The 15,478-nt window shown below is 40.1% G+C and overlaps 1 protein-coding gene across 1 annotated transcript in view; it reads left to right on the forward strand.

The window, feature by feature from the left end:
• AK9 (adenylate kinase 9) overlaps positions 1-15,478 on the forward strand; it is a 135,250-nt gene that overhangs the window by 20,235 nt on the left and 99,537 nt on the right. Inside the window, exons 8-14 of the mRNA XM_060190863.1 lie at positions 3,075-3,203; positions 5,687-5,761; positions 9,698-9,796; positions 10,472-10,611; positions 10,691-10,871; positions 12,058-12,202; positions 14,588-14,701. Coding sequence (XP_060046846.1) covers positions 3,075-3,203; positions 5,687-5,761; positions 9,698-9,796; positions 10,472-10,611; positions 10,691-10,871; positions 12,058-12,202; positions 14,588-14,701 — 883 coding nt within the window. The remainder of the gene's footprint in view (positions 1-3,074; positions 3,204-5,686; positions 5,762-9,697; positions 9,797-10,471; positions 10,612-10,690; positions 10,872-12,057; positions 12,203-14,587; positions 14,702-15,478) is intronic.

Here is a 15,478-nt window from a genome sequence, read left to right on the forward strand (position 1 = left end):
GTGGATAAAGCACTGGATTCTCAAGCATGAGATCTTGAGTTCAATCCCTGGCAGCACATGTACCAGAGTGATGTCTGGTTCTTTCTCTCCGCCTGTCTTTCTCATGAATACATAAATTATTATATATATATATTTACATATATATATAAACCCGGATGTAATATGGAGAGCAGGAAATTGCAGATATGTGTAGTTTATGACGTCAGTGCAATTCCAGTTCCAGACTCTGACAAATCTAGAACACAATTTCACATATACATGTTGTTACAGCAACCCTAAAGTCATGCCAGTAAGCATTATGCAGTAGGGCATTGAACAGATCTTTCCTGTGACTTCCTTGGGATCATTCTGTATTAAGATATTAAAGAGTGGTAATCTGGATTTGACTCATTGGACAGGATGAGCCAGAGTTAGTCAGTCTCTCCTCTATTAAAATATGCCCATGGTTTTCTACTATCAGTGGATTTACTTATATAAGCTAGTCATATATAAGCTATAGTTCTTTAACAATTTGTATGTATGTATGATCTGTCATACATATGCACTGCTCTATTAGGAGCTGAACTCTGTCAAGTCAGAAGATAACTTATAGATGGATTGATTGCAAATCGTTCATGCAGCAGAAGGGGTGACTCCCTAAATTTTAGTCTTATGTCCTTGCAAGATGTTACAAATCCTTATGAAACTGCATATGTTACTTCAGTGATTATAAATACTTCTACTTTATCATCCTGCTGGTTACTTCACTGAGGTTAGAAAAAGCTTGGACATTTATTCTTTTATTAGGAAGTTCTGACTGCAAAAAAAAAAAGATATCACTATGGTAATGTATTGTAAAGTAGACTTTTGAGGTGATTGTTATGCAGTATATCCAAGTATCAAAAGTACAATGCCATAAGAAAGTCCATTTAAAAATGCAAAATAGTGAGTCGGGTGGTAGCACAGCGGGTTAAGTGCACGCGGAACAAAGCTCAAGGACCAGACTAAGGATCCCAGTTCGAGCCCCCCCGGCTCTCTACCTGCAGGGGGGTCACTTCACAGTGAAGCAGGTCTGCAGGTGTCTATCTTTCTCTCCCCCTCTCTGTCTTCACTTCCTCTCTCCATTTCTCTCTGTCCTATCCAACAATGACGACATCAATAACAACAACAATAATGACTACAACAGCAATAAAAAGACAACAAGGGCAACAAAAGGGAAAATAAATAAATTTTTAAAATGCAAAATAATCTTCCCTGTGCAAATAAGATATTAAACCATAGGCTGAATTTACTGCAGATGTTTTTATTTGTTTATTTGATTTATGAGAGAAAGGATCTTTGATTTATGAGAAGTCTGGGATTGAATTCAGGACCTCGTCCTTGAGAATTCAAATGCTTTATCCTCTGAGCCACTTCCTAGGCCTGATGTTTTGTTTTTTAAACAAGGGGGAAAATCTGGACTGGGAATTGGTTCAGTGGACAGAGCACATGCTTTCTGTGAATGAGGTCAGGGGCTGGATCTCTGGCACCACAGAGAAACATGATGGGATGCACTGAGTGAATTCTGTGGATGGTGGGCTGGAACTTCTCTCTCTCTCTCTCTCCCTCTTTCTCTCCCTCTCTCTCTCCCTGTCCCTCTCTCTCTCTCTCTCTCTCTCCCTCTGTCTCTTTTTAAAAATGGGATCTGGGCAGCTCCTGCAACAGGGTTCAGCAAACTGTAGGTGCTTTCAAGGAGACTGTGTGATGACAGACCAACATGTCAGTAAAGCCTCTCTGAGGGATCAGCCATGGTGGACTCTGCATAGAGTAATATTCTCAACAGAATACTAATAAGCTGTTAAAAATAAAATTTTACCTTTTGTGACAATATGGATAGAATTGGAAGTGATTATGGTAATTAAAATTGGTCAGAAAGTGAAAGACAGTACTCAGCTATTGAAAATAGAGAGCTCACCTTCTTCACCTCATCTTGGAGTGAGCTTGAAGGAATCGTGTTAAGTGAGATCAGCCAGAAAGAGAACAGTGAGTATGGGAGATCTCACTCATAGGCAGAAGTTGAAAAACAAGATCAGAAGGGAAAACGCCAAGCAGAAGTTAGACTGGAGTTGGTGTACTGCACCAAAGTAAAAGTCTCTGGGATGTGGTGGCGGGGGGAGGGTTCAGGTCCTGGAACAGGATGGCAGAGGAGGACCTGGTGGGGGTTGAATTGTTATGTGGAAAACCGGGAAATGTTACACATGTACAAACTACTGTATTGACTGTTGACTGTAAACCATTCATCCCCCAATAGAGAAATTTTTAAAAATAAAGTGAAAGACAAAAAAAAAAATTGTCTGATGGTTTCATTCAGATGTAGAATACAAATAAATAATGTAGATGATTTGGCAGAACACAACAAAAATAGCGCTTAGACCTTGTGAAAAACAAGGTCTTGACTAGAAGGACAGAGGAAAGGGAACAGAAGTAAAGGGTAGAGTGGGTCATTTTGATAGTGAGGCAACCCCAGGCCTTTGGTGATGGCCGGGTAAGGAGGCATACACTCACACAGAGTGTGAGACGGTATTCCCAAATGTCATGCAGTACTGTCTACCAACGGTAAGCCAATTAAGAACAGATCTAGATCATGGAATCAACATAAGCATAAATAATTTTTCCATGAACATGTATTTTTTTCATGAGTGCATATTACTTCATAAACTTCTTTTTCACTTTGAGAAAATAAAAATTCTCAGCCTCTAATCTTCCCTTCCCCCTGCTTCTCAAAAGTGACATCTGGGGGGGAAGAGGGAGAAAGGAATGTGGATCATCAATTATGAACATAATAAACTTTTTTTAAATTTCTTTATTGGGGAATTAATGTTTTACATTCGATAGTAAATACAACAGTTTGTACATGCATAGCATTTCCCAGTTTTCCATATAACAATACAACCCCCACTAGGTCCTCTGTCATCCTTTCTGGATCTGTATTCTCCCCACCCACCCACCCCAGAGTCTTACTTTGGTGCAATATGCCAATTCCAGTGCAGGTTCTACTTGTGAATAAACCTTTTTAAAAAAAATAATAATAAAAAAATCTCTTCTTTCCCATGTAGGCATTTATTGCTGAAATGCAGATGGTGGCTGAAATTCTTCAGCATTTGGTTCAGAGGCCTGAGGATTATCTGGAAAACGTTGAGCAGATTGTTGGCCTCTATAAAGAACTACTTCTTCCTTCTTTAGAGGTAAGCACAAAGCACACTGCAGAAAAGGAACAAGTAGATGAATGCTTGTTTCACCATGGATGAAACAGCTCTCATAATTCTTCATCTCTATGTGTTATGTGGCTGATCCTCCCCCGCTCCAGCTCACAAAACACAATGATTAGAATGAGCCTTCCATGCACAAGGCCATTTTAATTTACAAAGCAGCAGTGTTGCTGAAAAGTGATAAGTGAACTACATTCGTTTCAATATCACCAGAGGAATTTTTTTTTTAATGGCTGAACATTAGAAAACGTAAAGAGACTATTTTGTAAACTCGATCTACAATTTCTGAGTTTATAAAACAAATATATATTATGGTTTATATTCTACCCTAAAGAGCTGTCAACTTTTAAAAATTGCAATATAAACAAAAAAATGAGCTAGCTTAGAGCTGACGGGGAGATAATACAATGGTGATGCAGAAAGACCCCTGTGCCTGAGGTACCAAAGGTTTCAGGTTCAATCTCCAGTACCACCAGAAGCCAGGGAGAAGTACCACCAGTGCTCTGGGAGAAGAAAAGAAGAAAAAAATTTTCCTGAAAGTTCTAAGCCCTGGTCCCCACATGTGGAGGGAAGTTTCAAGTATGGGAGAGTAGTGTGGTAGTTGTTTCTCTGTCTCTCTCTACTCCACTCCTCTTTTCCTCTATTTATTTCTGCCTCTATCAAAAAAGAAAGGAAAAGAAAAAATATGAATTATCTCCAGACTGGCTTCTGTGGTTACTCCATTCAAAGTGGATTTATGTAAACATGTTAAGGTGATTCTATATAAGAATAGGAAAATTTTCACTAAAATAATCAGCATTTAAAAAAATATTTCCTTGTTTATTGCCCTTGTTGTTTTATTGTTGTAGTTATTATTGTTGTTGATATTGATGTCATCATTGTTGGATAGGACAGAGAGAAATGAAGAGAGGAGGGGAAGACAGAGGGGGACATAAAGATAGACACCTACAGACCTGCTTCACCGCCTGTAAAGTGACTCCCCTGCAGGTGGGGAGCCGGGGGCCTCGAACTGGGATCTTTATGCCGGTCCTTGCACTTTGCACAACTTGCGCTTAACCCACTGCACTGCTGCCCAACACCCAATAATCAGCATTTTTTACGTTGAACTAGTCATATTAACAATCATATGAAAAGCACACTTTATTATGGTCAGAAATTCAGAGTAGATGCTGATAAACTCATGTTGGAGTTGAATTCCACAGACATTTCCTGCACTTGGGTATTTGACCAGATGGCATACTAAGCAATCAAGGACAGCAGGACAGGTGAGAAAGCCATCAAGGTGCCTCTTCTGCCAGATGGAGGAAATCAGATTTTGTTTTGTGTTATTTTACTGTCTCTTTATATTGTCTAAAGAGAAATAAGGAGATTGTGTTTATTCTCATCACCCATCTGCTGAAATGAAGACCAAATTCCTCAGGTGTGTGGGAGAGAACAAGTAATCTCTCCAAGGGTACCCAAGCCTGACATCTTAACACTGTTGGTGCCCAGTATAGTATCCAAAGTATGGCAAGGACTGAATGCTTAACGGACTATCAGCTGTACAAATGACAAATCATAAACGAAAAAGAACAGTAATTTTTATTCCCTTAAATACAAGCATCCTAGAAATAAAATTCAAACAGAATTGTCTCAGGTCAGGTTTGTGGCTAAATGGGTACAGAACATGCCTTGAATATATGAGGTCCTGGGTTTGATCCCTAGTAATGTATAAAATGACAGAGTAGAACTCTGGTCTCTCTGTCTTTTTAAGAAAATAATTATTTAAACATCATCTTCTTCAACTAAAATACAGCAAATTGGAAATCATATCATTATAAAAGAATAAAGTTTTGATATATTAAAAGCTCAGGGAAATTATTTCTAAAGCCTATAAGTTCTCACACACACACACCCAAGATAATAAAGGACAGATATGATTAGAAAATATGGAAAAATCAGGGTGGGGGGTGGTCATTGACGCTCTTGGCTGAGCATACACTTTACCAAGGGAAGGATCCAGGTTCTAGCCCCCACTCCCCAATTACAAGGAGGGGAAGCTTCATGAGTGCTGAAGTGGCGATGCAGGTGTCTCTCATTCTTTTTCCCTTTCAGTTTCCTTCTGTCTTATCAAGTAAAAGGAAACAAAAAAGACGAAAAAGATGGCCACTGGGACCAGTGAATTTGTCGTGCAGGCACTGAGCTCCAGTGACAATAAAAAAGATTGCCTAGGGGATGGGTGGTGGTGCATGTGGTTGGACATGTTACAACCTCAAGGACTCAAGTTCAAGCCCCTAGTCCCCACCTGCAAGGGGAAAGCTTTGCAAGCGGTGAAGCAGTACTGCAGGTGTCTCTCTGTCTCTCTCGCCCTCTCTATCACCCTCTTCCCTCTCTATTTCTGGCTGTCTATCAAAAAAAATAATGAAGATAATAAAACATTTTTTAAAAGATTGGGGTTTGTTGGTTTGTTTGTTTTGCAGGAAGTAATGGCTGAACACAACTCCCAGTATCTCATTGAACTAGATGGAAATAGGACCCCAGATGAACTCTTTTTGGTAAGGGCAGTGTTCAGTAAGACTACCCCAGTTGGTGGGGGGGATATTGACTTGACTGTACTTATTTTAACAAACATCAGAATTATATTTACATTTTTGACATGGTCGATGTTAGAATTTTTTCATTCTGTGGTCGGGGGGGTGGCACAGTGATAAAGCTTTGGACTCTCAAGCACGAGGTCCCGAGTTTGATCCCCGGCAGCATATGTGCCAGGGTGATGTCTGGTTCTCTCTCCTCCTATCTTTCTCATAAATAAATAAAATCTTTTTTAAAAAAAATTCATTCTGACACTTAATATGTGAATACTATTTTTTATTCATCTGTCCATTATCTACATTTGTACTTAAAACCCCTATATCACAAAAAGAGTTTCAAAGAAAAAGAATAAATAATGGCAAATAAGCTCTTCAGATACCTGACTTATGGATTTCCCTAATAATTGTTTATTATAGAAATCCAAACTAAAACCGTAGTGAAATGTCTCTTCAAATCGCAATATAATGACCAAATAACGTCTCCTCAAGTAGGGGGTCAGCTCATCTCAGAGGGTGTCAGCTTTGTCATGCATGCAACTCAAGTTTGAGCCCTACCCTCAACATACTGTGGGAAGTTTCAGTGCTAAGGTGTCTTTCCCTCTCTCCTTCTGTCTCTAGCTTTCCATAAAAAATAAAAAAAAAAAGAAACTGGCCTGGAGCAGTACAGCTGTGGCAATGATTTAAAAAAAAAAAAAAAAAGTGTTGCCAAAGATATGAAAAAACCTGTAACTCTCAACATTCTGGCGATACTGTGAAATGGTGTCACTTCTGAAAATAGTTTGGTAGTTCCTCAAAAAATTAAACATGGATTATTTTTGGTAGGTTGGTTTTCGTCTTTTCTAGGGCTTCACTGCTCTGAACTGACTTTTTTTTTTTTTCTGCTACATACAGAGAGGAAGAGAGACTGAGAAACCATGGCAGTGAAGCTTTCTTTAGTGCTGTGGGGGCCAGACTGGAACCTGGCTTCGTTTTGTTTTGCCACCAGAGTTATCATTGGGGCTCCCAGTGGTCATATCTATCTGTCTCTCTTTTTAATAGTGAGTGAGAGACCTCTGTCTCTTAAAGAAAGAGTCAGAGAAAGACAGAGGAGAAGTACTTGCTTGTGAAACTTCCCTCTTCCGGTAAGAACTGTGGGCTTAAACCTAGGTCCTCAAGCCTGGTAATGTCTGTGCACAACCTATGCAACACCGTCCAACCCCTGAAATACATATCCAAGAGAACTGAAAAATAGCTGTTCCTATGGCAATTTGCACATGAATATTTTAGAACAGGACTAGTCATCACAGTAGTCAAAATGACGACAACAAGGATAACTACAATTAAAAAAAAAAAAAGCCAGATGCCCAGCAGCTGATGAATGGAATAATTGTGGTACAGCCACACATCAGCATAAAGGGAGAATGTTACTGATACGTGTTATAACATAGCTGAATCTTTTTTTTTATTGTTGTTGTAGTTATTATTGTTGTTGTTATTGATGTCATTATTGGATAGGACAGAGAGAAATGGAGAGAGGAGGGAAAGACAAAGAGAGGGAGAGAAAGATAAACACCTGCAGACCTGTTTCACCACCTGTGAAGGACTCCCCTGCAGGTGGGGAGCTGGCTCGAACCCGGATCCTTACACCAGTCCTTGTGCTTTGCGTCATGTGCGCTTAACCCACTGCACTACCACCCATCTCCCTGAATCTTGAACACATATTAATGAAAGAAAAGTTACAAAGAGTTCATATCATTTGATATGACTCATGAAATGTCCAGAATAGGCAGATGGGGGTGCTGGGGGCTGGAGATGGTTCACGCAGGAGAACACACACTTTGACTGTGTAAGAGGACCCAGGTTTGAACCTCCTACCACCAAAGGAGATGTTTCACAAGTGTGAAACGATGCTTTGATCCTTCTCCTTTTTTTTCTATGTCTCATCCTCTCTGCCTTTTTCCCTTGGGGAAAAAATGGAATCCAGCAGGACTAGTGTTCCAGTGAAGTCCTGGAGGCAAAGGAAACAAAAGGAAAGAAACCAAACAAAAGACTAGATTTGTGGTTGCCTGGGGAAGGGGAAAGTCATACCTGTATGTGAGGTCTTAGGATAAGCATGGAGTGATTATTAATGGTTAAAATATTTCTAAAATATTTTTGAGGGGTGACAAAAATATTCTAAGGTCAATTTGGTACTAGTTGCACAACTGTAAGTACCTTCTGCACCCCATAAAGATCTTTGGTCCAGACTCCCATAGGGAAGTTTCCAATAGAGGAGACGGATACAGAACTCTGATACTGGGAATTGTATGGAATTGCACCCCTCTTATCCCACAATCTTGTCAATCACTAATAAAATAAATTAATATATATATATATATATACTAAAAAACACTTTTTAATTTTTTTCCTTTTTTTAAAATTTATTGGATAGAGACAACCAAAAATCAAGAGGGAAGGGGGTGGAGTAAGACAGACGCCTGTAGCACTGCTTCACTGCTCAAAAAGCTTTCCCCTTACAGGTAGGGACTAGGGGCTTGAACCTGGGTCCTTGCACATTGTAGCGTGTGTTGAACCGGGACGCCACCACTCGACCCCTTAAAAACCACTTTATATTAGTGACTATCATGGTACATAAAGCTCTTTGGTAGGAGAGAATATATGCATATTTGAAAACATATCATTTCACTACCAAACAGAAATGCTAATAGGGAAAATAGTTTTTATACTTATGAAAATGTTGAATGTCTTTATTTACATATTATTTGAATTCTGATATTTTCAAGGGAAAAAGACAAGTGCTTTAGTAGCAAAATAGATAATAGACATGGAAAGGTGATTTAGAAAGAAATAATAAGTTTATAAAGACTTCTGTGATTAAAGTCTTACTCAAAGAAATACAAACTTAAAGAATGAAACAGGGGTCGGGCCGTGGCGCAGTGGGTTAAGCGCATGTGGCGCAAAGCGCAGGGACCGGCGTAAGGATCCCGGTTCGAGCCCCCGGCTCCCCACCTGCAGGGGAGTCGCTTCACAGGCGGTGAAGCAGGTCTGCAGGTGTCTATCTTTCTCCCCTTCTCTGTCTTCTCCTCCTCTCTCCATTTCTCTCTGTCCTATCCAACAACGAATTGCGTCAACAAGGGCAATAATAATAACCACAACGAAGCTACAACAAGGGCAACAAAAGGGGAAAAAAAAAAACGGCCTCCAGGAGCGGTGGATTCATGGTGCAGGCACCGAGCCCAGCAATAACCCTGGAGGGGGGAAAAATAAAAAATAAAAACAAGAATGAAACAGCATTTTCTTTTTTATTTTTAGTTTTATTAGTGATTGAATAGTGATTTACAAAACTGTAAGATAACAGGGGTGTAATTCTGTATTGTTCCCACCCCCAGAGTTCTGTATCCCCATTCCCTCCACTGGAAGCTACAGCAGTTCTCCTAAGGTTGCAGATTTGGGTTGACTATTATTTCTACAATTCTCTGTCTATATTTGTATTGATTTGCCCTTTTTTTTTTTTTCATAGTCCCATCTTCTCTTCCTTTTCAAGTCACATCTACACCTATTACTACTTCCGAAGGTCTTTGGTACCGAGCCCCAGCAATAACCCTGGAGACAAAAAAAGGGAAAAAAAGAAAAGGGGGGGGCGGGGGGGCATTAGTTATGTCCTGGGACAAAAGCAGTTCCTAAATTGAATCAGCCTAAAAAAAAATTTTAAGCTTTATCTTTTGCTCACATCATACGTTGGCTGAACATTTGGCTAGTAGATTCATAGTGCCAACATCCAGCCCCAGCAATAGCCCTGGGGACAAAGACATAAACTACAGAGAGAGTTTGATAGCTGATGACTTTCACAGAGTTGAGTTACTCAGAACAAGTGAGATACTGAAACGCCCCTGAGTTTAAACATGTGTTCTTTCACCTTAGACAGTCCTGGATCGGCTTAAGTATCTGAACTTAAAGAAAGCGGCGATTATAACCAAACTTCACAGTACAGAGGAAGAAGCAAATTATGTCATTGAAAATGTAAGTTGCATTTATTTTGAAAGCCTTCCTTTTCACTCTGTATTGCAGTCTCAATCTGCATCTATCTTAAGACTTAAAAGGCATTTCAAGGTACATTTTATAAAAAAAGGATTTGACTTCTGAGGAGAATATTAGTCCAACTTTTTTTTTTTTTTTGGTAAGAATTCAGGTAGCTGATTTTTTAAAAAAATTATTGGGGGATTAATGGTTTACAGTCAACAATAAATACAGTTGTTGATATATGTGTAAAATGTCTCAGTTTCCTGCAAAACAGTCTAACCCACTGCCTACCTTCTCCACCATCAAACACCAATATTCTTGTAGGAACTGGACTCTGCAAAGCAAATGTTTTGAAACTAAAACACATTAGATCAGAACAATTGAGTACTGAAATAATAAGAAAGAAAGAAGCACAGATCCAGTTAAAACTTTGCAGCTCGGGGAGATAGAGAGGGAGAGATAGAGAGAGACACCTGCAGCCCTGCTTCACCACTCCTGAAGTTTCATCCAGCAGGTGGGGACCGGGAGGTTTGAAGCCATGTCCTCGCGCCACCAGCCAGCCCCTCTGAATTATCTCTTAAATAGTAAAGCAAGCAAATAGCAATTGAAAACTTTGTGTTGTTAATTTCAGCAGGACTTGTGTCCAGAACTTAGTACAGAATTTGTTATTAACAGGACGAGCTGCTCCGGACGCTGGCATCCTATAAGCTTCTTGCACCGAGATACAGATGGCAGAGAAGCAGATGGGGACGTATCTGTCCCGTATCTTTAAAAGAAGGTAACCTTTATCAAGGGTCACCAGACTTTGCTGTGAGGTAAGGAAAACTCTTGGAACTTAATTTTAAAGTGTGTCTAGACCTATTTCGGTTGTTGACGATCATGGCATATTTTAAGTTTTCTAGGTAAAATATACTGCCTCTCATCGGAAGAAGCCATGAAAACATTCTCATTGAACCCACGTCCCTATCTTCTTCCACCTATGCCAGCGCCGCCATTTAAAGTGTTTGTGTTTGGACCTCCATCTTCAGGGAAAACAACACTTTGCAAATTGCTTGCAGAACATTACAAAGGAAAGGTAATTTTCTGACTTGCTAGCTGGCTTTTGAGCTGTGTTGGATCAGCATTCCTAGGATTCATAGGTTTGTACTGTGTTTTCTATGCTGTCAAATGGGCAGTTGTACTCAACTGGAGTGGAGAAGACATTCTCCTTGCTATTTGATGCATCTTTCAAACCATAACCCCCCCACCCCACCCCCCAGCGCTTCTCCAAAATTCTCCAAAGTCCCCAATGTGATGATTAGGTCATGCATGCTATGGCACCCACTGTGTTTCTTCGTCCCACTAATATCTTTCCAGGATTACACTCCTCCTGCGTCACTGGTGTTATTGACTCTTTTAGTTCCTGAATGTCACAATTCTTGGTGACTTTTAGTACCTACAAAGGTTACACACACACACACACACACACACACACACACACACACACCTGTCAACTACTTGACCTCTCCCCACAGTGATCTTGTTCTTCTATCTATAGTATAGAAAGAAAGATTACTAGGGACCAAGTAGTGGTGCCCTTGGTAGAGTAGACATGTTACAAAGCACAATGACTTCTATTACCCACCTGCACGGAAGAAGCTTTGTGAGTGTTGAAGCAGGTGTCTCTCTGTCTGTCTCCCTCTCTATCTCCCCTTTCCCTCTCAATTTCTGGCTGTCTCTATCAAATAAATAAAATATAATTTAAAAAATTTTAAATATGTGTCTCTTATATGTAAAGTGTAGAAAGTTGTTTAAATATATCATTTAAATATGTATAAGCTACAAACACATGTAAGTATGTAATTCTACACAAAAATATTAACTTCCATGAAAGCGTGTACTTAAAATGCAGTAACTTCTTTTATTTATTTATTTTTACCCCCTTTTATTTATTTATAATTGAGTAGAGACAGAGAGACATTGAGAGGGAGAATGATAGAGAGACATCTGCAGCCCTGCTTCACCACTTGTGAAGCTTTCCCCCTGCAGGTGGGGACTGGGGGTTTGAACCTGGGTCCTTGTGCACTGTCATGTGTGCACTTAACCAGGTGCACCACTGCCTGGCCCCTGATAAATTCTAAATATGCATCAGACAACATCAAAATGTTTAAGATAGATATAAATGGAGATATATATATATATATTTGTAGACATAAATTAATAATATATATCATATTCACAGTGATTTGTATTGTGTTGGTTTTCTCAACTCATCATTGCAGGTAATTGATTACTCCGAGCATGTCCAACCACAGTTTGATAAATCTCTTGAACGGTTAAAAGCAAACGCTATTGCTGAGGCCACTGAAGCAGCCATTAAAATTGTGAAAGAACGACTTAACACACAACTCCAAAATAAAAAACAAGGTGAGCTGTCTTTTTAATGTCTGTGTTTTAAGGTTTTAAAATATGCCTTGACAGTTAAACCTATTTGTCTGAAGACAAAGCATTCAAGTTGCTCATCTTGACAGCCCACAGATCTCATATATTAGAGCCTCCGACTAAATGGTTGAAGAAATGAATATACATAGACCTGGTCCATAAACAGAGAAAAGATTTCAATTTGAAAGTCCTATGTGGAGGAGTCAGGAAGGACTCCCAGCATTGTACGACTTCGTTTTTATGAGGTCTGCTAGTTGATGAGACTGGTCAGTGACAGCACTCTACCTAGTGTTACGGGGCCTGCTTCGTTGTCTGCTCTTATTGTTGTTGGATGTCGACTCTAATTATAAATTGAATCTTTCTACTTGAGAAATATTAAGTTTGAATTTTTCAAAAGTTATAAGGCAGTAAAACTGGAGGAAACCTTAACAATTAACTTGATCTTCTAACTTTATGGATAAGAAAGCTAGAGTACACAAAGGTTAAACAGCTTCTAGAAAAATCTCCCAACTGGTCACATAATTAAGACTTGACCCCTTGTTTCCAAAGCCTCACCATTTTCTCTTTTTGTTTGGACACATTTCTGGTTTTTACTTTCCCCCTCCAGGGAAAATGAGAGTTACTGCTTTATGGCTTTTGAAATTCACTGATTGGGTTAAGTAGAATTTATATCTATAGCTGGCCCTCCTAACAAGTTATATCAGAATGCATGAAAGTACCTTATTCTCAACATCTCATTTAATGGACTATTCTCAATGCAGAATTTTGAGAGTATGCATTACATTGTATGGGGCATATATACTAAATACATTACATGGGTCTTTCTCATTTTCAAAGACGCGGTTCCAAAATTTGAAATTAAATACAGCAATGTTAGACTATATTCAATCACCACCATTCCTGTCTGCCCATAATGATGGCAATGTATTTTCCCCTAATATAGCCTGTAATGCCTTCATTCCAAATGCTCTTTTCCCGGTGAAGTTTTTCTCACTATGAAGTAATAATAGATAACTATTTATTGGGCATTTATCATATTTTAGGACTATACCATGTTCACTGCCTATAATATCCTATTTCTCCTACCTTTGTTGTTTTTATTTTTAAAATTTGTTTATTTTTATTGTTGGATAGAGATAGAAAGAACTTGAGAGAGGAGGGGTAGATAAGGAGAGAGGCAGTGAGACATCTGCAGCATTGCTTCACCACCTGTGAAGCTTTCCCCCTGCAGGTGGAGACCAGGGAATTGAACCCGTGTCCTTGTGATCTATAATGTGTGTATAATATCCTGTTTAATGATCATGACTGACTTGTGAGGGAAGTGTTTCTATCTCTCCTTAGATTGGGTAAAGACTTTTAAAAAGTCATTTAATTTTAATGAGAGAAAGAGATACAAATGAAAGATACAGAGAGAGTGGCCAGAACACTGCTCAGCACTGGCTTATAGTGGTGCTAGGAATTGAACCTGGGACCTCGGAGCCTCAGGCATGAGAGTCTTTTGCATAACCACTATACTGTCTCCCTAGCCCAGCAGATAAAGCATCTAAAGCCTCAGAGGGATTATGTAACTTACCCATTATTGACAATCAACGGATACTTGGAATTCAAGTCAGTGTCTACGTCTTACCTTCTACGTCTCCCAAGTGATTCCAGGAAGCTTACATGGATAGTTTACCTCCTTTGTCACACACAGGGCCTAGATTCAAACTTGGCCCCTACTGCACTGGGAGAAGCTCTGATGCTATGGTGTCTTTTGCTCTCTTGGGGCAGATTTCCTGTGCACCAAATAGCTCCCAGTCTAGTATTTACATCTAGTGTTCCTTTCAATCCACACAAAAGTTTTTGTTTAATAATCCGCCTCTTGCCTAGTAGAAATTGAGATGGAGAGCAAGTGATTTGCCAGAGACATATTTACTGAGACAGAAATCACACTTACGGGGATCGGACAGTGGCCACTGGGGTAAGCCTCGTAGTACACCAGGTGCAAGTACCCATTCAAGAATCCCGGATCCTGAATCCCAAATCCCAGATCGCAGATCCCTGATCCCAGTTCGAGCCCACAGCCCCCCCACGTGTCGCTTCACAAGTGGTGAAGCAGTTCTGCAGGTGTCTCTCTGTCTCTCTCCCTCTCTGTCGCCAACTCCTCTCTCAATTTCTCCCTGTCCTATCCAATAAAATGGAGAAATGGCTACTGGCAGCAGTGGATATGTAGTGCCGGCACCAAGCCCCAGTGATAACCCTGGAGGCAAACAAACAAACAAAAAAAATCACACTTAAGTCTGTCTGACTTTAAAGCAGAGGATTCAACCACTATACTTACCTCCTTACTCTCAACAACTTTTGCTAACACAGCCGCTTACTCTCTTTTAGCCAGGTCATTGTTTAGAAGATCTCCAAGTGAAAATGGAAAGAAGGAAACAGATGAGTATGTACCTAGTATGCTGAGAAACTTAGAAGAAATGAGCTCGTCACAGGAAGAATTTGGTAAGTACATTGCTAATATTATGGGGCCAATCGATCTTTTTTTTCTTTTTCCTCCTCCAGGGTTATTGCTGGGCTCGGTGCCTGCACCATGAATCCACCGCTCCTGGAGGCCATTTTTTTCCCCCTTTTGTTGCCCTTGTTGTAGCTTCGTTGTGGTTATTATTATTGCCCTTGTTGATGCAATTCGTTGTTGGATAGGACAGAGAGAAACGGAGAGAGGAGGGGAAGACAGAGAAGGGGAGAAAGATAGACACCTGCAGACCTGCTTCACCGCCTGTGAAGCGACTCCCCTGCAGGTGGGGAGCCGGGGGCTCGAACCGGGATCCTTACGCCGGTCCCTGCGCTTTGCGCCACATGCGCTTAACCCACTGCGCCACCGCCTGATCCCCGGGCCAATCATTCTTAATACAGATTAGCGGAGAAAGCCAGTGTTCCTTGTCTGCAGGTGTTCACTCATGGTTCCCTAAGAGCTAAAGCCCTTTAGAGGGCAAAGAAAAAGCTAAAATAGTGGTGAAAATGCCCTCGGTGACCAAGCTGCTAAGAGTGATAAAGGTGGCAACAAAATAAATGGCTGTGCTTGTGGATCTTATTTCCATTACTTCATATTTTTTCACATGACTATTGCAGCTTAAATTTCAAAACATGAAAGTTCAGGAGAAATAGCTTCTCTCTGTCAGGGGTAGATAGCATAATGGTTATGCAAAGAGACTTTTATGCCTGAGATTCCAAAGTCCCAGGTTCAATCCCCTGTACCACCATAAGCCAGAGCTGAGCAGT

The sequence above is a fragment of the Erinaceus europaeus genome, chromosome 4, assembly GCF_950295315.1.
Source record: "Erinaceus europaeus chromosome 4, mEriEur2.1, whole genome shotgun sequence".
Classification (NCBI taxonomy): domain Eukaryota; kingdom Metazoa; phylum Chordata; class Mammalia; order Eulipotyphla; family Erinaceidae; genus Erinaceus; species Erinaceus europaeus.